At 42.6% G+C, this 20,365-nt stretch overlaps 1 protein-coding gene across 1 annotated transcript in view; it reads left to right on the top strand.

Annotated features, from left to right (window-relative positions):
• The window catches only part of SLC27A2 (solute carrier family 27 member 2), a 55,853-nt gene that overhangs the window by 22,362 nt on the left and 13,126 nt on the right, over positions 1–20,365 (top strand). Inside the window, exons 4-5 of the mRNA XM_086320865.1 lie at positions 4,421–4,545; positions 18,159–18,353. Coding sequence (XP_086176991.1) covers positions 4,421–4,545; positions 18,159–18,353 — 320 coding nt within the window. The remainder of the gene's footprint in view (positions 1–4,420; positions 4,546–18,158; positions 18,354–20,365) is intronic.

A 20,365-nucleotide genomic window follows, 5' to 3' on the forward strand; every position in this document is an offset into this window, starting at 1 on the left:
AACAACACAGGTTGGTTCTCTCCCTTTTTTGAAAGTTAGAAGTCTGAAAGTCAAGATGTCAGCAAGGCTACATTCCTTCTGGAAGCTTGTAGGGAAGAGTCCATTTTCTTGCCTTTCCTATCTCCCGGAGGCTGCTCACATTCTTTGGCTTGTAGCCCCTTTTTTCATCTTCAAAACATTTCACTCCAGGCTTTTGTTTTTGTCGTGCTTTCTCCTACTACCCTTGACCTTCTTGACTTCTTATCAGCACCTTTGTGATTATATTGGTCTCTCCCAATCAGTTCAGTTCAGTTCAGTCACTCAGTAGTGTCCAAATCTTTGCTACCCCATGGACTGCAGCATGCCAGGCCTCCTTGTCCATCACCAACTCCCAGAGTTTACTCAAACTCATGTCCATTGAGTCAGTGATGCCATACAATCGTCTCATCCTCTGTCGTCCCCTTCTCCTCCCACCTGCAATCTTTCCCAGCATCAGGGTCTTTTCCAATGAGTCAACTCTTCGCATCAGGTGGCCAATGTATTGGAGTTTCAGCTTCAGCATCAGTCCTTCCAATGAATATTCAGGACTGATTTCCTTTAGGATGGACTGGCTGGATCTCTTTGCAGTCCAAGGGACTATCAAGAGTCTTCTCCAACACCACAGTTCAAAAGCATCAATTCTTTGGTGCTCAGCTTTCTTTTTGTCCAACTCTCACATCCATACATGACTACTGGAAAAACCATAGCTTTGACTAGATGGACCTTTGTTGGTAAAGTAATGTCTCTGCTTTTTAATATGCTGTCTAGGTTGGTCATAACTTTTCTTCCAAGGAGCAAGCGTCTTTTTATTTCATGGTTGCAGTCACCATCTGCAGTGATTTTGGAGTCCAAATAGTCTGTCACTGTTTCCCCATTCATTTGCCATGAAAAGACTCTGATGCTGGAAGGGATTGGGGGCAGGAGGAGAAGGGGACAACAGAGGATGAGATGACAGGATGGCATCACCAACTCGATGGACATGAGTTTGGGTAAACTCTGGGAGTTGGTGATGGACAGGGAGGCCTGGCGTGCTGCAATTCATGGGGTCACAAAGAGTCGGACACAACTGAGCAACTGAACTGAACTGAACTGAACGGGACCGGATGCCATGATCTTTGTTTTCTGAATGTTGAGTTTTAAGCCAACTTTTTCACTCTCCTCTTTCACTTTCATCAAGAGGCCCTTTAGTTCCTCTTCGATTTCTGCCATGAGGGTGGTATTATCTGCATATCTGAGGTTATTGATATTTCTCCCAGCAACCTTGATTCCAGCTAGTGCTTCATCCAGTCCAGCATTTCTCATGAAGTACTCTGTATATAAGTTAAATACGCAATGTGGCAATATACAGCCTTGATGTACTCCTTTCCCTATTTGGAACCAGTCTGTTGTTCCATGTCCAGTTCTACTGTTGCTTCCTGAGCTGCATACTGATTTCTCAGGAGGCAGGTCAGATGGTCTGGTATTCCCATCTCTTTAAGAATTTTCCGCAGTTTGTTGTGATCCACACAGTCAAAGGCTTTGACATAGTCAATAAAGCAGAAGTAGATGTTTTTCTGGAACTCTCTTGCTTTTTTGAAGATACAGTAGATGTTGGCAATTTGAACACTGGTACCTCTGCATTTTCTAAATCCAGCTTGAACATCTGGAAGTTCATGGTTCACATACTGTTGAAGCCTGGCTTTGAGAATTTTGAGCATTACTTTCCTATCATGTGAGATGAGTGCAATTGTGTGATGGTTTGAGCATTCTTTGGCATTGCATTTCTTTGGGATTGGAATGAAAACTGACCTTTTCCAGTCCTGTGGCCACTGCTGAGTTTTCCAGATTTGCTGACATATTGAGTGCAGCACTTTCACAGCATCATCTTTTAGGATTTGAAATAGCTCAACTGGAATTCCATCACCTCCATTAGTTTTGTGCATAGTGATGCTTCCTAAGACCCACTTGACTTCACATTCCAGGATGTCTGGCTCTAGGTGAGTGATCACATCATCGTGATTATCTGAGTTGTGAAGATCTTTTTTGTATAGTTCTTCTATATATTCTTGCCATCTCTTCTTAATATCTTCTGCTTCTGTTAGGTCCATACCATTTCTGTCCTTGTTTGTGCCCATCTTTACATGAAATGTTCCCTTGCTATCTCTAATTTTCTTGAAGCGATCTCTAGTCTTTTCCATTCTATTGCTTTCCTCTATTTCTTTGCATTGATCATTGAAGAAGGCTTTATTATCTTTCCTTGCTGTTCTTGGAACTCAGCATTAAAATGGGCATATCTTTCCTTTTCTGCTTTGCCTTTCACTTCTCTTCTTTTCTCAGCTATTTGTAAGGCCTCTTCAGACAACCATTTTGCCTTTTTGCATTTCTTTTTCTTGGGGATGGTCTTGATCCTTGCCTCCTGTACAATGTCATGAACCTCTGTCCATAGTTCTTCATGCACTCTATCAGATCTAATCCCTTGAATCTATTTGTCACTTCCACTGTATAATTGTAAGGGATTTGATTTTGGTCATACCTGAATGGTCTAGTGGTTTTCCCTACTTTCTTCAATTTAAATCTGAATTTGGCAATAAGGAGTTCATGATCTGAGCCACAGTTAGCTCCTGGTCTTATTTTTGCTGACTGTATAGAGCTTCTCCATCTTTGGCTGCAAAGAATATAATCAACCTGATTTCAGTGTTGACCACTTGGTGATGTCCATGTGTAGAGTCTTCTCTTGTGTTGTTGGAAGAGGGTGTTTGCTATGACCAGTGTGTTCTCTTGGCAAAATCTGTTAGCCTTTGACCTGCTTCATTTTGTACTCCAAGGCCAAATTTGCCTGTTACTCCAGGTATCTCTTGACTTCCTACTTTTGCATTCCAGTCCCCTATAATGAAAAGGACATCTTTTTTGGGTGTTAGTTCTAAAAGGTCTTGTAGGTCTTCATAGAACTATTCAACTTCAGCTTCTTCAGCCTTATTGGTTGGGGCATAGACTTGGATTACTGTGATATTGAATGGTTTGCCTTGGAAATGAACAGAGATCACTCTGTCGTTTTTGAGATTGCATCCAAGTACTGCATTTCAGACTTTTGTTGACTGTGATGGCTACTCCATTTCTTCTACGGGATTCTTGCCCACAGTAGTAGATACAATGGTCATCGGAGTTAAAATCACCCATTCCAGTCCATTTTAGTTCACTGATTCCTAGAATGTTGATGTTCACTCTTGCCATCTCCTGTTTGACCACTTCCAATTTGCCTTGATTCATGGACCTAACATTCCAGATTCCTATGCAATATTGCTCTTTACAGCATAGACTTTACTTCCGTCCCCAGTCACATTCACAATTGGGTGTTGTTGTTGCTTTGGCTCCATCTCTTCAGTCTTCCTGGAATTACTTCTCCACTAATCTCCAGTAGCATATTGGGCACCTTCCGACCAAGGGAGTTCATCTTTCAGTGTCCTATCTTTTTGTCTTTTCTTGTTGTTCATGGGGTTCTAAAGGCAAAAATACTGAAGTGGTTTGCCATTCCCTTCTCCAGTGGGCCACATTTTGTCAGAACTCTCCACCATGACCCATCCATCCTGGATGGCCCCACACAGCATGGCTCCTAGTTTCATTGAGTTAGACAACACTGTGGTCCATGTGATCAGATTGGTTAGTTTTCTGTGATTGTGGTTTTCAATCTATCTGCCCTCCCATGGAGAAGGATAATCTCCCCTTTCCAAGATCCTTAGTTTAATCACATCTACATATTCCCTTTTGTCATGTAAGGTAGCATATTCATGGGTTCTAGAGATTAGGATGTGGATGTGTTGGGAACCATTATTCTGTCTATATCATCCACCATAGAAGACTATTTCCTGCTTGCTCAAGACACTTACAAACTCTCCAGGATTGCAAGCCTAGCTGCTTCTCCAGGTTCATCTCCTTTGACCCACTCACCTTTCACCACTCTGGTCACAGACCAACTGAATCTTGGCCATCCCCCAACCTTCTGGACCATCCTTTATGTTCTTGTTTTTTCCTCTGCCAGGAATTCTCTCATTTTTCTTCATATTCATTTCTCAAGACCTAATTCAAATCCTACCTTTTTAAAAATACGTCTTTCTCAGCCCTTGCCCAGGAAAAATTAATCTACCTCCCCCAACACACACACACACCCTTAGGGCTTCACTGGACTGTGTTTATTTATTGCAAGCTGACTTTTACTAGAAAACTTTATGTCTTCTCCCCCACTATACTGCAATCTCCTATTGAATAAAACCATGTCTTATTCTTTTTTTTTTTTGCATTGAATATAGTTGGTCCCTAACACCTGTTTATGAATGTAATTCACATATAAATTTCAAAAGTGAAAAATATAACTTGGGACTTTTTTGGTAGCATTCCTTTATTGGTACCTTCTATTCCTTCTCGCTAGGTGCTACTCTTGTTTTGCGGACCAAATTTTCAGCCAGCCAGTTTTGGGATGACTGCAGAAAATATAACATCACTGTCATTCAGTATATTGGTGAACTGCTTCGATATTTATGCAACTGTCCTCAGGTAACACTTCCTATGTTTCATTATCTTTTTGAAATGCTTAAGATGGGAATGCAAGTCACTTTGGATCATGCTAGGTTTCAACTGCTTCTTATATATCAGTTTTCAGTTTATACTATAGTTTTTCATTATAAAGTTCTTGGCAGCACACCTACCATAAGGAATTTGTTGGTTAGTGTGTTAGTGGCTCAGTCATGTCCAACTCTTTGCAACTCCATGGACTGTAGCCAGTTGGGCACCTCTGTCCATGGAATTCTCCAGGCAAGAATAATGGAGTGGGTGGCCATTCCCTTATTCAGTGGATCTTCCAGATCCAGGGATCAAACCCGGGTCTCCTGCATTGCAGGCAGATTCTTTATTGTCTGAGCCACCAGGAAAGCCATTACTTGATGGCAATCATTGTAATAGGGTTTCCCAGGCACCTCAGTCGTAAAGAATTTGCCTGCCAAGCAGGAAGCACAGGTTCAATCCCTGGGTCAGGAAGACCCCTGGAGAAGGGAATGGCAACCCATTCCAGTATTCTTGCCTGGAGAATTCCATGGACAGAGGAGTCTGACAGTCTACAGTCCCTGAGGTCACAAAAGTCAGATATGACCGAGCATGCACACAAAGCAAAGTTGCTGTGATAACATTATTCCCTACCTTTGTATCTGTTTTCATACTTTACCCTCTACCCAGCATATCCTCTGCTTCCTTCTCTACTTGTTTAAACCCTACTCACTGTCAAAGCCCAGCTTCAGTGATACCTCACATGTTAAACTTACATGAGTCACCCCAACAGAACTCATTGCTTCCTTCCTGTACCTCATTTGTTTTCTCCTCCTTTGTGGCCCTTGTCACTTTGCAGGTGTTGGTCTTCATGCCTCCCATGGGACCACATCTCATTGCCTTGCCCTCTCTTATACCACATTCATGCAGAAAACTTTTACTTAATGTTGCTTAGTGAATAAACTTAGGAACCATCTGACCAAATCTGTTACCAAGCTTAGAACAGATGTCCCAAGGTAATAACTCCAAGTACTGTGGATCTTCCCTGCCTGTAGATACCCTTATATCTTGATGGGGTTGTTTGAAAGAGCTCGTTCTGTTCAGGTTCTCAGCTCTCATCAGAGAGGGCAGCCTGCCTGGGACCACATCAAGGTCCCAATTTTTTACACCCATTATTTTGCACCCACTCATTCTTTACTGTATGAATTTATCCTGTGCACCATAGGATGTTTAATAGCATCCTTGGCTTTTACACAGGACATGCCAGTGATACCCTCCCCATCCTCCCAGGTCATCATAATCAAAATGTCTTCAGACATTGCCAGATATCCCCTGGCAGGCAAAATCAACCCTTCATTCAGATCAGATCAGATCAGTCGCTCAGTTGTGTCCGACTCTTTGCAACCCCATGAATCGCAGCACACCAGGCCTCCCTGTCCATCACCAACTCCCAGAGTTCACCCAGACTCACATCCATCGAGTCAGTGATGCCATCCAGCCATCTCATCCTCTTTCGTCCCCTTCTCCTCTTGCCCCCAATCCCTCCCAGCATCAGAGTCTTTTCCAATAAGTCAACTCTTCGCATGAGGTGCCCAAAGTACTGGAGTTTCAGCTTTAGCATCATTCCTTCCAAAGAAATCCCAGGGCTAATCTCTTTCAGAATGGACTGGTTGGATCTCCTTGCAGTCCAAGGGACTCTCAAGAGTCTTCTCCGACACCACAGTTCAAAAGCATCAATTCTTCGGCGCTCAGCCTTCTTCACAGTCCAACTCTCACATCCATACATGACCACTGGAAAAACCATAGCCTTGACTAGACAGACCTTTGTTGGCAAAGTAATGTCTCTGCTTTTGAATATGCTATCTAGGTTGGTCATAACTTTCCTTCCAAGGAGTAACCCTTCATTAGGACCACTAAACTAGACAATGCAGTAAACTCACCAGATTCTACTTTCTTTAATCCTTTTACTCATCAAAAGAAAACAAACTCAAAGGATCACTAAGTTGATCAACTGCTATTTATAAGCACCAGTTATGCTCAGTTTAGGAGAAGGCAATGGCACCCCACTCCAGTACTCTTGCCTGGAAAATCCCAGGCAAGATTAGTAGGCTGCAGTCCATGCGGTCGCTGAGAGTCGGACACAACTGAGCGACTTCACTTTCACTTTTTACTTTCATGCACTGCAGAAGGAAAAATGGCAACCCACTCCAGTGTTCTTGCCTGGAGAATCCCAGGGACGGGGGAGCCTGGTGGGTTGCCGTCCATGGGGTCGCACAGAGTCAGACACGACTGAGGTGACTTAGCAGTAGCAGTAGCAGTATGTTCAGTTTATATATAGGCTACCTTAGAAATGTTGCAGATCCAGTTCCAGACCATCACAACAAAGCAAATTCCACAATAAAGCAAGTTACATGAATGTTTTGGTTTCCGAGTACACATAAAAGTTATGTTTATACCATGCTGTAGTCTATTAAGTATGCAATAGCCTTAAAGCAGTGTATATACCTTAATTCCTACCTTAAGTAGGAAGTCAAGAAACACCTGGAGTAACAGGCAAATTTGGCCTTGGAATATGGAATGAAGCAGGGCAAAGACTATTAGAGTTTTGCCAAGAAAATGCACTGGTCATAGCAAACATCCTCTTCCAACAACACAAAAGAGACTCTACACATGGACATCACCAGATGGTCAACACTGAAATCAGACTGATTATGTTCTTTGCAGCCAAAGATGGAGAAGCTCTATACAGTCAACAAAAACACGACCAGGAGCTGACTGTGGCTCAGATCATGAACTCCTTATTGCCAAATTCAGACTTAAATTGAAGAAAGTAGGGAAAACCACTAGACCATTCAGGTATGACCTAAATCAAATCCCTTATGATTATACAGTGGAAGTGAGAAATAGATTTAAGGGACTAGATCTGATAGATAGAGTGCCTGATGAACTATGGATGGAGGCTCATGACATTGTACAGTAGACAGGGATCAAGACCATCCCCATGGAAAAGAAATGCAAAAAAGCAAAATGGCTGTCTGGGGAGGCCTTACAAATAGCTGTGAAAAGAAGAGAAGCGAAAAGGAAAGATATACCCATCTGAATGCAGAGTTCCAAAGAATAGCAAGAAGAGATAAGAAAGCCTTCTTCAGTGATCAATGCAAAGAAATAGAGGAAAACAACAGAATGGGAAAGACTAGAGATCTCTTCAAGAAAATCAGAGATACCAAGGGAACATTTCATGCAAAGATGGGCTCGATAAAGGACAGAAATGGTATGGACCTAACAGAAGCAGTAGATATTAAGAAGAGGTGGCAGGTACAGAAGAACTGTACAAAAAAGATCTTCATGACCAAGATAATCACGATGGTGTGATCACTCACCTAGAGCCAGACATCCTGGAATGTGAAGTCAAATGGGCCTTAGAAAGCATTACTACGAACAAAGCTAGTGGAGGTGATGGAATTCCAGTTGAGCTATTTCAGATCCTGAAAGATGATGTTGTAAAAGTGCTTTGGAAAACTCAGCAGTGTCCACAAGACTGGAAAAGGTTAGTTTTCATTCCAATCCCAAAGAAAGGCAATGCCAAAGAATGCTCAAATTACCGCACAATTGCACTCATCTCACATGCTAGTAAAGTAATGCTCAAAATTCTCCAAGCCAGGCTTCAGCAATACGTGAACCGTGAACTTCCTGATGTTCAAGCTGGTTTTAGAAAAGGCAGAGGAACCAGACAGAGATCAAATTGCCATACTCGCTGGATCATGGAAAAAGCAAGAGAGTTCCAGAAAAACATCTACTTCTGCTTTATTGACTATGCCAAAGCCTTTGACTGTGTGGATCACAATAAACTGTGGAAAATTCTTAAAGAGATGAGAATACCAGACCACCTGACCTGCCTCTTGAGAAATCTGTATGCAGGTCAGGAAGCAACAGTTAGAACTGGACATGGAACAACAGACTGGTTCCAAATAGGAAAAGGAATACGTCAAGGCTGTATATTGTCACCCTGTTTATTTAATTTATATGTAGAGTACATCATGAAAAACGCTGGGCTGGAAGAAACACAAGCTGAAATCAAGATTTCTGGGAGAAATATCAATAACCTCAGATAGGCAGATGACACCACCCTTATGGCCGAAAGTGAAGAGGAACTAAAAAGCCTCTTGATGAAAGTGAAAGAGGAGAGTGAAAAAGTTGGCTTTAAAGTTCAACATTCAGAAAACAAAGATCATGGCATCTGGTCCCATCACTTCATGGGAAATAGATGGGGAAACAGTGGAAACAGTGTCAGACTTTATTTTTGGGGGCTCCAAAATCACTGCAGATGGTGACTGCAGCCAAGAAATTAAAAGATGCTTACTCCTTGGAAGAAATGTTATGACCAACCTAGATAGCATATTCAAAAGCAGAGACATTACTTTGCCAACAAAGGTCTGTCTAGTCAAGGCTATGGTTTTTCCAGTGGTCATGCATGGATGTGAGAGTTGGACTGTGAAGAAAGCTGAGCGCCAAAGAATTGATGCTTTTGAACTGTGGTGTTGGAGAAGACTCTTGAGAGTCCCTTGGACTGCAAGGAGATCCAACCAGTCCATTCTGAAGGAGATCAGCCCTGGGATTTCTTTGGAAGGAATGATGCTAAAGCTGAAACTCCAGTACTTTGGGCACCTCATTCGAAGAGTTGACTCATTGGAAAAGACTCTGATGCTGGGAGGGATTGGGGGCAGGAGGATAAGGGGACAAAAGAGGATGAGATGGCTGGATTTCATCACCGACTCGATGGACCTGAGTCTGAGTGAACTCTGAGAGTTGGTAATAGACAGGGAGGCCTGGCGTGCTGCGATTCATGGAGTCACAAAGAGTCGGACATGACTGAGCGACTGAATTGACTGACTGATACTTTAATTTTAAATACCTTATTGCTAAAAATGTTAACCATCATCTGATAATGCTGGCTTGCCACCAACCTTCAATTTGTGGGGGAAAAAAAAAAAGAAGTATCTGCAAAGCACAATGAAGCAGGGTATGCCTGTAACAGAAGCAGTGTGACATAAAGAAGTATAAGATGCTCTTGCCTTAGTTCTTTCTCTTCTTACTTCATGTGGTCTCTGCCCACATGTCACTTCATTAGAGAGATCCTTCCTACTAATTCTCAAGCATCGCATCCTGCCCCTTACCATGCATCTGTGGGTTACTGCTTTCTGTGCCACTGTCACTCCTGACAGAGTGCAGGTTTGTATGACTGTTGTCTTTCTCCTCCAGTTATATGAAAGCTCCATGCACCAGGGGCTTTGTTGATTGCCAGATCTCTGGCACTGAGATCTATATCTGGCACATTCTAGGCATCAACAAATTTTGCTGAATGAACCTCTAAATTCTTGCTCTTGAAAGATATGTAATTGACTTGAGGGAAGTAATGTGTTCCGCAAAAATATTTGGGCTTAGCACACATTATGCTAATTCATGAGGCAGATTCAACAGATTTCCTGAGGGTCATAATTAGCTATGAGTTGGGTGAGGACCTTTCCCATAGCAATTTTTGTTGATGTCATTATTGAGTGTTTTTCACATTAATATTCCACCTGGTGTGAAAGATTGCATGCCTCTGTATCAAACCCCGGAGAAGGCAGTGGCACCCCACTCCAGTAGTCTTGCCTGGAAAATCCCATGGGCAGAGGAGCCTGGTAGGCTGCAGTCCATGGGGTCGCAAAGAGTCAGACACGACTGCGTGACTTCACTTTCACTTTTCACTTTCATGCATTGGAGAAGGAAATGGCAACCCACTCTAGTGTTCTTGCCTGGAGAATCCCAGGGACAGGGGAGCCTGGTGGGCTGCTGTCTGTGGGGTCGCACAGAGTTGGACATGACTGAAGTGACTTAGCAGCAGCAGCAGCAGCAGCAGTATCAAACCCCAGAAATCCATATAGGGCCCTGCTGTTTGGCTTTTCTTCTCTTGTCAGTTCTTCTCTTGTTCTTCTTAAAAACACTTCCTTGTCAGTTAGAAGTCTCCTGGGGGAGGGGGCATGTTAGGTTTTTTCCTGTTAGTTCTAAGGGGCGCCACCTTTGTAGTTGAGGAAAATAAACACGTTCATATGTCACTTTTTCAGGTTCATACACATACACACATTTCCACATTTCCTTTTTATTAATATTGTCTCAGATGCTGGAAAGCATTCAGTTTGATTGGAGTTTTACATCATCAAAATATATTATGATTTGTTGTATAATAGTAGTACATGGACAACCTCTAATCTAGAAAGAGATTTGGAGTTTCTGTTTGCCCTTGATTTACCCCACCCCTGAGTTCTGGTCTGGTTTGTCTGGAAAATACTTATTAGTATTGTAAGAAATGCTCAAAGTCATCTCAAAAAACCTTCAGTTGAAGGTTTTTAAAATGTTATGATCTTTTGTATAGAAAATGCAAATCAAAAATGCAGTGAGGTAGCATAGTGGTCAGAATGGCCATCATCAAAAAAATCTACAAACAATAAATGCTGGAGAGGGTGTGAAGAAGAGGGAACCCTCCTATAGTGTTGGTGGGAATGTAAACTGGTACAGCCACTCTGGAGAACAGTATGGAGATTCCTTGAAAAACTAAAAATAGAGCTACCATTTGATCCATCAATCCCACTCCTGGGCTTATATCCAGAGTAAAACATGGTCCAAAAGGGTACATGCACCCCAGTGTTCACTGCAGCAGTTTACAGTAGCCAAGGCATGGAAACAACCTAAATGTCCATCAACAGAAGAATGGATAAAGATGTGGCACATGTATATAATAGAATATTACTCAGCCATTTAAAAGAATGACATAATGCCATTTGCAGCAATATGGATGACCTAGAGGGTGTCATACTGACTGAAGTGAGTCAGACAGTGAAAGAGAAATATCCTATGTTATCAGTTAAATATGGAATCTTAAAAGAAATATATAAATGAACTCATTTACAAAACGGAAATAGACTCACAGACTTAAAGAACAAATTTATGGTTGCCGGCGGGGGAAGGAATAACTAGGGAGCTTGGCATCGACATGTACACAGTGCTATATTTAAAATGGATAACCAGCAAAGACCCACTCTATAGCACAGGGAACTCTGCTCAAGATTATATAACAACCTAAATGGGAAAAGAATTTTTAAAAGATTAGAAACATGTATATGTATAACTGAATCATTTTTATGTACATCTGAAATTTTCACAGCATTGTTAATCAACTATACTCCACTAAAAAATAAAAAGTTAAAAAAGAGGAGATGATAGATATGTACAATAATATACTACTCAGCTATAAAAAAAGAATGAAATATTGCCATTTGCAGCAATAACAACAAAAGTGGATATAAACTAAAACTGATGGTGGAAGGCTTGCATTAATGTCATCAGAAATGCCCTCGGCCTTCGAGCTCCTGAAATAGGCTGATCCTGGAGCGGCTAACTCTACCGTCAGCCCCCAGGCATTGGATATCAGGGAGGCAACTCCTACCCTAGCTAAGCATATGAACCAAATGACACCCATCCACAGAATGACCTGGTTCATCAGGAGAATCTGGGGCAATGTTGAGAAGATGCTTCTCCTCCCTCTCCTAAGTCACGTTCAGTAGCTCCCTTGGTAAAGTAGAGGACTAGGGAGAAATGCACCAGCCACCTTAGGGCAGGAGTTCAGTTTATTACAGTACATTAGTCAGTACCTTAACAGACTTAATGTAGTGCTTAAGAGCAAGGACTCTGGAGGCAGCAGGTCTGAACTCTGAGCATTTGAGCAGCATAGTCAACCTCTCTCAATCTTTTATCAGAGACAGGAGATTTATGGTCTGGGGAAGACCTAGAGAAGCTCTGAACTTCTCACGGACCCTAGGAGCAGAGGAGGGCAGGGGTTGAGGCACTGAGAGCAGAGATTGAGTAATTGTCTACTTACTGACCAGCTCCCTTGCCCTGCACAGCTTTCAGAACTCTGGCTGTAAGTGATGCTTGCAGGCAAGACGTCGGAGGAGAGCTGTGCTTTGTTGTTGCTGTTCAGTCCCCTAGTTGTGTCTGTCTCTTCTCGATCCTATGGACTGCAGCACGCCAGGCTTCCCTGACCCTCACCACCTCCTGGAGTTTGCCCAAGTTCATGTCCATTGCATTGGTGATGCCATCCAGCCATCTTAGGGAGTTATTCTTAGGGAGAACTAAACTTTCCCAGAAAAGAAACTGGCCATTGGCTCACTGCCACTTCACTAGACAAGCAGCTCGAGCATCTTTTGGTTGCCTTGTGTGTGTCAGTTGCTTCATTGGTATCCAACTCTGTGTGACCCCATGGGCTGTAACCCATCAGGCTCCTCTGTCCATGGGATTCTCCAGGCAAGAATACTGGAGTGGGTTGCCGTGCCCTCCTCCAGGGGATCTTCCCAACCCAGGGATCGAACCTGCGTCTTTTATGTCTCCTACATTGGCAGGTGGGTTCTTTACCACTTAGTGCCACCTGGGTTGTCTTACTCCTAAATATGAACAGATTCCAAAGGAAAACCTCTAACAGGAAAGATCATTTTTAAAAAAGAAGAAGAAAGAGCATTAATTCAGACAGTAGAAGATGACTTCCAGAAATCAATAATTAATATTCTCAGAAATGTTACAGAAGATATTATATCCATACACCAAAAATAGTATGCTACTAAAAAAGCCACAATAATGCCTTCTGAAAAATAAAAATATGATTTAAAAATTACTTAATCCATAGAAAAGTTGGCAGATAAAGTTGAGTAATCTTATAGGAAATTGGAGGAAAGATAAAGTGATGGACATGAGTGTAAACAAAATAAGAAAATTAGAGGATCCAAAAGATTCAGTATCTGATTAATAGGACATTAGGGAAAGGATAGCAAAAATGGAGAGGAGGAAATTGTTAAGAAATAACAGAAGAAAACTTCCCAAAACTGAAGGATGCATTGAAAGGGCTAATTGAGTACCTAAGAAAATGAGTGGAATTTTTTTTTAATGCTTAAACTACACTATGATGTTATTTAAGACTATCAAAAGAGAGAGAGGATTCTATACGAATAACATTTGACTTGCCAACAGCAACACTCAAACTGGAAGACACAGGAAGCTGTGCCTTCAAAATTCTAAGTAAACATTATTAACGATCTAGAATTTTATATACAACCAAATTATTAATCAAGTGTAAAATAAGATTTTCAGACATTCAAAGTTTAAAAAAAAAAAAAACCTTACCTCCTGTATACCCTCCTTTAGGAAGTTCCTAGAGAAAGTATTCCATCCAAACAGGAGAGTAAAAAAAGAAAAAGGAAGACCCAGAATCCAGGGAAAAGAGACAAAGGATATTCCTACGCCTGGAGAACAACTACTCCAGATTGGAACAAAAGGATAAAAGGAAGAAAAATGGAAAAAAGGAAATTGTATCGTCTGATAGAAGGAGTATTGTATTTAGATGCTTTTGGAGGATAAGGAAAGAACTATAAATAAAAACTAAGAAAATCAAACAAATGGGCAGGGAGGAAATTATTCCTAGGAAAAACAAACATTTGTTCAAGAATTTGTTCATAGTATGTTACTGAGTTCATCAGTGGTGAGTTAGGGGCAGAATAATGTGAACATTTAATATTGTTTTAACAAAAAATTGTGATATTGGAAAATTGAGAGAGAGTTTAATCCCCATCCAGTACAATGCTGCTGCTGCTGCTACTGCTGCTGCTGCTAAGTCGCTTCAGTGGTGTCCGACTCTGTGTGACCCCATAGACGGCAGCCCACGAGGCTCCCCCGTCCCTGGGATTCTCCAGGCAAGAACACTGGAGTGGGTTGCCATTTCCTTCTCCAATGCATGAAAGTGAAAAGTGAAAGTGAAGTCGCTGAGTCTTGTCCGACTCTTAGTGACCCCATGGACTTCGGCCCACCAGGCTCCTCCGTCCATGGGATTTTCCAGGTGAGAGTACTGGAGTGGGGTGCCATTGCCTTCTCTGTCCAGCACAATGGGAAATCAGTAAATAATGTCTAAAGTGTTTACTCGAAAGATAGCAGATATTTTCATTTAGAAACACAGAGGTGAGAAGCAGCAGCAACAAGCATTAAAAGCATCTGCCTCTGGGTAGTAGGCTGGAGTCAAAGGATAAAGACAGATAAATGGAATAACATTTCTTCTTGTAAAAGCCTTTCAGTACTGTTGGGTTCTTAAACTCTGTGTGTGAGTGTGTATGTTGCTTTTTTTTAACTAAGGAAAAGCATGCTCTCCGAAGTCATATAAATTTGGATTTGAATTTTGGGTCAACTGTGTTTCTACCTGTGTGATCTTGGGCAAGTTACTTTAAACTTTTCAAAGTTCTGTTTCCTCAACTGTAATCTGAGGCAAATACTTGATTATCTCTCACATTTCAGTAGGGCTCCTTCGGACCTTAGATAATACAGGGCAATTTCCTGACACATAGCAAAACCCTCAATAAAAGTCTTCTGCTTTCTCTGATTACCTGGCACCCTGCACCCTCTCTCAACACCCTGACCTCTGACCCTTCATCAGTCATTCAATCCGTGATGGATTAAAATGCCCCAGGTGTGTTTGCATGTTGCACCTCACCTGTAACGTGGAATAGAATGTTTGATCTTTGTTTAAAAAAACAAATGAGCAGGTGACCCTTGACCTAAAATACAGTTCCTCTGGGGAGTGGCTCTGGTGATGAGGAAATTCCAAAAAGAGAAACACTGCTACTCGCAAGCCCTGGTGATCAAAAGCTTAGGTGAGAACCAGACATCTCCAAAGGCTTCAAGAACTCTCAAACATTTCCAGCCTACAGCCTTAATCCCTTTTGCTGGTGTAATTGGATCTCTCGTTTATGATGAACACTAAGCTGGTGGTATTATGACTGTGAGCCCAGCTACCTGGCACCTGCAGGTGACAGATGCACCTGTGAGGCCAGCCCACTTCCCACATTTCAGAGCGCTGCAGCCTCCTGCATCCTAAGCTCTCCCCGCTGTGGATGTCCCAGCTGTTAACTGTTAAACAGGATGGCTGGTGTTTTCATGGCGGAGGTTATGTCTTCTTTTACTACGGGAATTACACTCTATGCCAAGCACAGGGCCAGGCACTATGGACGATATATAGAGAGATTTGGACTCAAAGGAGCTTACAGTCTAATTAGACAAAGAAATGAACTAACAGGGCAATGGTGGGCTGCATGTAGAAGAAGTAAGGTCTCAGGTTTACACACTGAATTGCTACTCTTGAACTTCTCACGCAGGCCTGGGGACCAAGTCAGGCGGTATTTTTAAGCAAGTATTTTTGATGTCTTATTCCCAGAGTGGCAGTGAGGCACACCAGTGTGGGGGCAAGGATAGTCTTTGGAAAGCTGACAGTCCTTGCTGAGGAATAGTGCCTTATAAACAAGGTGACCCCATCTATAAATCACTATCCAAACAGGGCCATTTGAGAGCAGAAGTCGTGTCACTAAGAAGCACATCGGAACAATAGGTGTAAACCAGAACCGGCCCTGGCAAACCAGATGTATGCTGTCCTGACTGCTGTTGTTGTTGTTTTAATCGCCAAGTCGTGTCCAACTCTTTTGAAACCCTGTAGACTATAGCCCACCAGGCTCCTCTGTCCATGGGATTTCCCAGGCAAGAGTACTGGAGTGGGTTGCCTTTTCCTTCTCCAGGGAATCTTCCCCACCCAGGGATGAAACTTCTGTCTCCTGCATTGACAGAAGGATTCTTTACCACTGAGCCACCTGCAAAGCCCATCCTGACTCATCGGTACTTGATAATTATAAAAGGTCCCAAGTAACCTAGGGACCAAGAGAGCTGATGAAGAGAATAGGTTCCCGCTCAGAACAAGTAGATTCGTGCAAGTTCAGAAGGCTTCTCGGGTAAGACTCCTCAATACACTGGTTAAGAACCACTGGCTCAGATTTCCCTGGTGGTCCAGGGGTTAAGAATCTGCACTTCCACTGCAGAGGGTGCAGGTTCAATCCCTAATTGGGGAACTAATATCCTGCAAGCCATGTGGTGGGGCCAAAAAAAAGAGCCACTGGCATCAAGCCCCTAGTCTGTCTCTCTGCCTACACATTTCCTCCTCATAAGACTGCACAAGGGGCCCGCTTTTAACTAGGGACAGGTATTGTCCACCTCTCTGGTTAGGTCTCCTGAAAGAACTTTATCACTTGAATTTTGACCAAGGCGCTACTTAAAAATTAAGTGCTCACACACTGCTCCACTGGCTCCTTGACACCTCTCGCATGGAAACCATTCAAGTTTTGTTTGGTTTGGTTTTTAACCACCGGATCAAAGGTTCTCCCCTTGTCAGAGAACTGCCAGCCTCTCACTGCAAACAGTTTTTTTTTTTTCCAGAAAGGATCTCTTATTCCAAAATCATTTCACAGTGATTTCACAGAATAAGAAATAATGTAGAAATGCTCTTCAGAATATTTGCTCTTTTAAGCAAATCGCCGTTCAGTTAACGAGATTTATATTTGACAGGAGAGGAGAACCATCGTCACCTAGCACTTTCACCTCTCTCCATCCTGTTTTCTCTTAGAGTAAAGGTCATTAAGCTATACATTTTGCAAGTTAAAATTATACTTATTTACCTGCTCCTCCCTCCAAGCTGTGATCTCCTGACCTCAATCAAATGCCTCATTAATATAAAATATCATTAAAATTACCTAAGGTTCAGGCATATTTATAGGGCCTCATAAATGTGGTTGAATGGAAAACAGCCCAGTTCTTATCCACCTCTCTTGCTTGATACAAGCTCAGCTTTCAGTTCTTAGACTCAAAACAGCTTTTCCATTGTGATTTCTATTTATAGCAAAGCATATTCCTCCAGGCCACCTGAGGCAGCTGGAAGCCAGTTCCCTCCCCCCTTATCCCCTCCCTTGTTGGTTCAGCTCCACCTGCTCTTGTGGAGCTTCATCACCTGGTCTCTCTAGACAATGAATGCGTGAACAAGAGTCTTCTCTCCAGTACCACCAGGCCCTCACAGGAGTGCTCTTGGATGACTCTATAGAAATGATTCTCTCTCTCTCTCCCTGGACTGTGTTCCCATTTTCTTCTTCATTATCAAGTGAAGACTATAGCTTCAGATTGTGTCGCTCTCTGACAGACCTCTTCCCATGACACCTACAATTCACTGAGATTCGCCAGCCTCATCAAGAGAACAATCAACATGCACAGGGAGCTCAGCTCAGTGCTCTGTGATGACCTAGAGGGGTGGGACAGCGGTCCAGGAGGGAAGGGATATATGTATACATGTAGCTGATTCACATCATTGTACAGCAGAAACTAACATAACATTGTAACATAATTATACCCCAATATACAAAAAGGAAAACAACATGTGACTCAAGCTTCAAATTGGATGGGGATTAAATACTGGCTTCATTTAGTTTCCTGTCCAGTTGTCTCATATCACCTCTTAAAATCAAAATGGGAAAATACAAGTCTTTTGGCTATTAAGTTCCCAGTGTCAGCCCATACTGTGTTTGGGAGTTGGGGGGTGGGTATAATATGTGTGGGGGACAATAAAGGCATGCACTAAGGTCAATTCATAACCAACATAAATATGTAGAAACACAAAGGCCATTATTAATATGCAAGTACAGCCTCCCAAGATGTTTCAGTTTGGTCTCTTCTTTCTCCTGCTACAGAAACCAAACGATCGTGACCACAAAGTCAGACTGGCAATGGGAAATGGCTTACGAGCAGATGTGTGGAGAGAATTCGTCAGGAGATTTGGGGATATTCACATTAATGAGTTCTATGCTTCCACTGAAGGCAATATCGGATTTATGAATTACACGAGAAAAATTGGTGCGGTTGGAAGAGTAAACTACCTACAGAAAGTAAGTATATTGGAAAATGAGGGCATCTGCAGCCAGCTTTCAGTACATGGAGATTTCTTGAAAGCTGTATCATGATGATGCTCTTATTAGAATTCCATGACCCATCCATATCACCAAGAGAGGTTTTGCTCATTCTCTATGACAATGACCTAAAAATGACAGGGTCCTTTAATTTTAACATAGTAATTTCTATTAATGACAATCCACTATGATTTTCCATCTGTAACTTGTGTGAAGTCTTCTAATGCCATTTATACTTGTATATGTTAAAACACTTGAATGTTACCAGTTCTGTATGTTAACTACACACTGTGAAATGTGGTATTTCTCTTTCATTGTGACATGTGTTACCATCAAGAGGCTGGTGGGGGGTCTTTTTATACGTATAGGTGCAGGGCCCTGTCCCCAGAGCTTTAGAAGGAGGGATACCTTGTGTTCACCTTTGTTCAAAGGAGGGCTTCCCTGGTGGCTCAGAGGTTAAAGCGTCTGCCTGCAATGCTGGAGACCTGGGTTCAATCCCTGGGTTGGGAAGATCCCCTTGAGAAGGAAATGGCAACCCATTCCAGTATTCTTGCCTGGAGAATCCCATGGATGGAGGAGCCTGGCAGGCTATAGTCCATGGGGTCGCAAAGAGTCGGACATGACTGAGCAATTTCACTTTCTTTTGTTCAAAGGAGGGTGGGCCCAGACATCAGTATTTTTTTTAGTATTTTTAGAAATAAAGTTTTTAATTGGAGGATAATGGCTTTATAATATTGTGCTGGTTTCTGCCATACAACAACATGGATCAGCTAATCTTCTGTCTTGAACCTCCCTCCCACCCACCTCATATGCCACCCTTAGTGTGTGTGTGTGTGTGTGTGTGTGTATGGGGAGGTGTGTGTGTGTGTGTGTGTGTCTTCTGTCTTCTGTCTTGAACCTCCCTCCCACCCACCTCATATCTGTCTTGAACCTCCCTCCCACCCACCTCATATCCTACCCTTCTAGGTAGTATTTTTTTAAAGCTATTCAACCAAGATTAAGAAGTGCTCCTTTGAGAGAACCAGGATGCATCGAGTTCTAGGCTCTTGTGAACAATTGTGTTCGCCTGGTAACCACACCGATCTTCCCAGGTGGTGCTAGTGGTAAAGAACCCGCCTGCCACTGCAGGAGACTAAGAGACGCAGGTTCCATCCCTGGGTTGGGAAGATCCCCTGGAGGAGGGCATGGCAGCCCACTCCAGTATTCTTGCCTGGAGAATCCCATGGACAGAGGAGCCTGGCGGGCTACAGTCCATAGTGTCACACAGAGTTGGACACGACTGAAGTGACTTAGCACCACGCCACAGTAACTATACCAGAAAGATATTTCTTATGTGTAAGCCAGCTCATGCAGCATTTTCTTTTCCCTCTCAGTCATTTTATTGCCTCATCTCCAGACAATCTCTTTGCCTTTTATTGTGTCTGAGCAGTCAGTCTTCCAGATGACCACCTATTCTGCAAAATTCCAGAAACATTCAGTAAATGCTGAATCTTCACTGGCTTGAGCAGTCATTACTGTTGTTATGTCTCGAGCACCTCATCCTGCCTGGGCATGAAACGGCCACACCAGAGCTCCCAGGCAACCGATGCCCCCAGGGACTGACCAGCCAAGTACAGAGGACAATAGTCCTCGTGCGTAAGAGAGCTGGCCCAAGAGACCAAATTCCACTACCATCCCAGACCAGCCCAAGGTCATGCCCTTTCCCATAATCATGCCTCAACTTCAGAAATAAAACAAAAAGGGAAAATATAGAGCCTAGTGCCTAGCCCAAACTTAGGTAATAAGGGGAAAGAGTTGTTGAAAGAATTACATTAGATAGAATATAGCCCAATGCCTGCCATATAATAGCCTTGAATAGCTATAAAGATTATTATCATTCCATTCTTTGTATCCTGGCCTGATCTCCTGGGATTTCCAAGTCCAAGGCACCTCTCTAACAATAACAGCCAAGGCTGCACTACACATGTCCCTCCACTGTCCTCTATACCTGT

This window comes from Bos grunniens, chromosome 10 (genome assembly GCF_055505025.1).
Source record: "Bos grunniens cultivar Pamir isolate PY7600 chromosome 10, Bosgru_T2T1.0, whole genome shotgun sequence".
In the NCBI taxonomy this organism is placed as follows: Eukaryota; Metazoa; Chordata; class Mammalia; order Artiodactyla; family Bovidae; genus Bos; species Bos grunniens.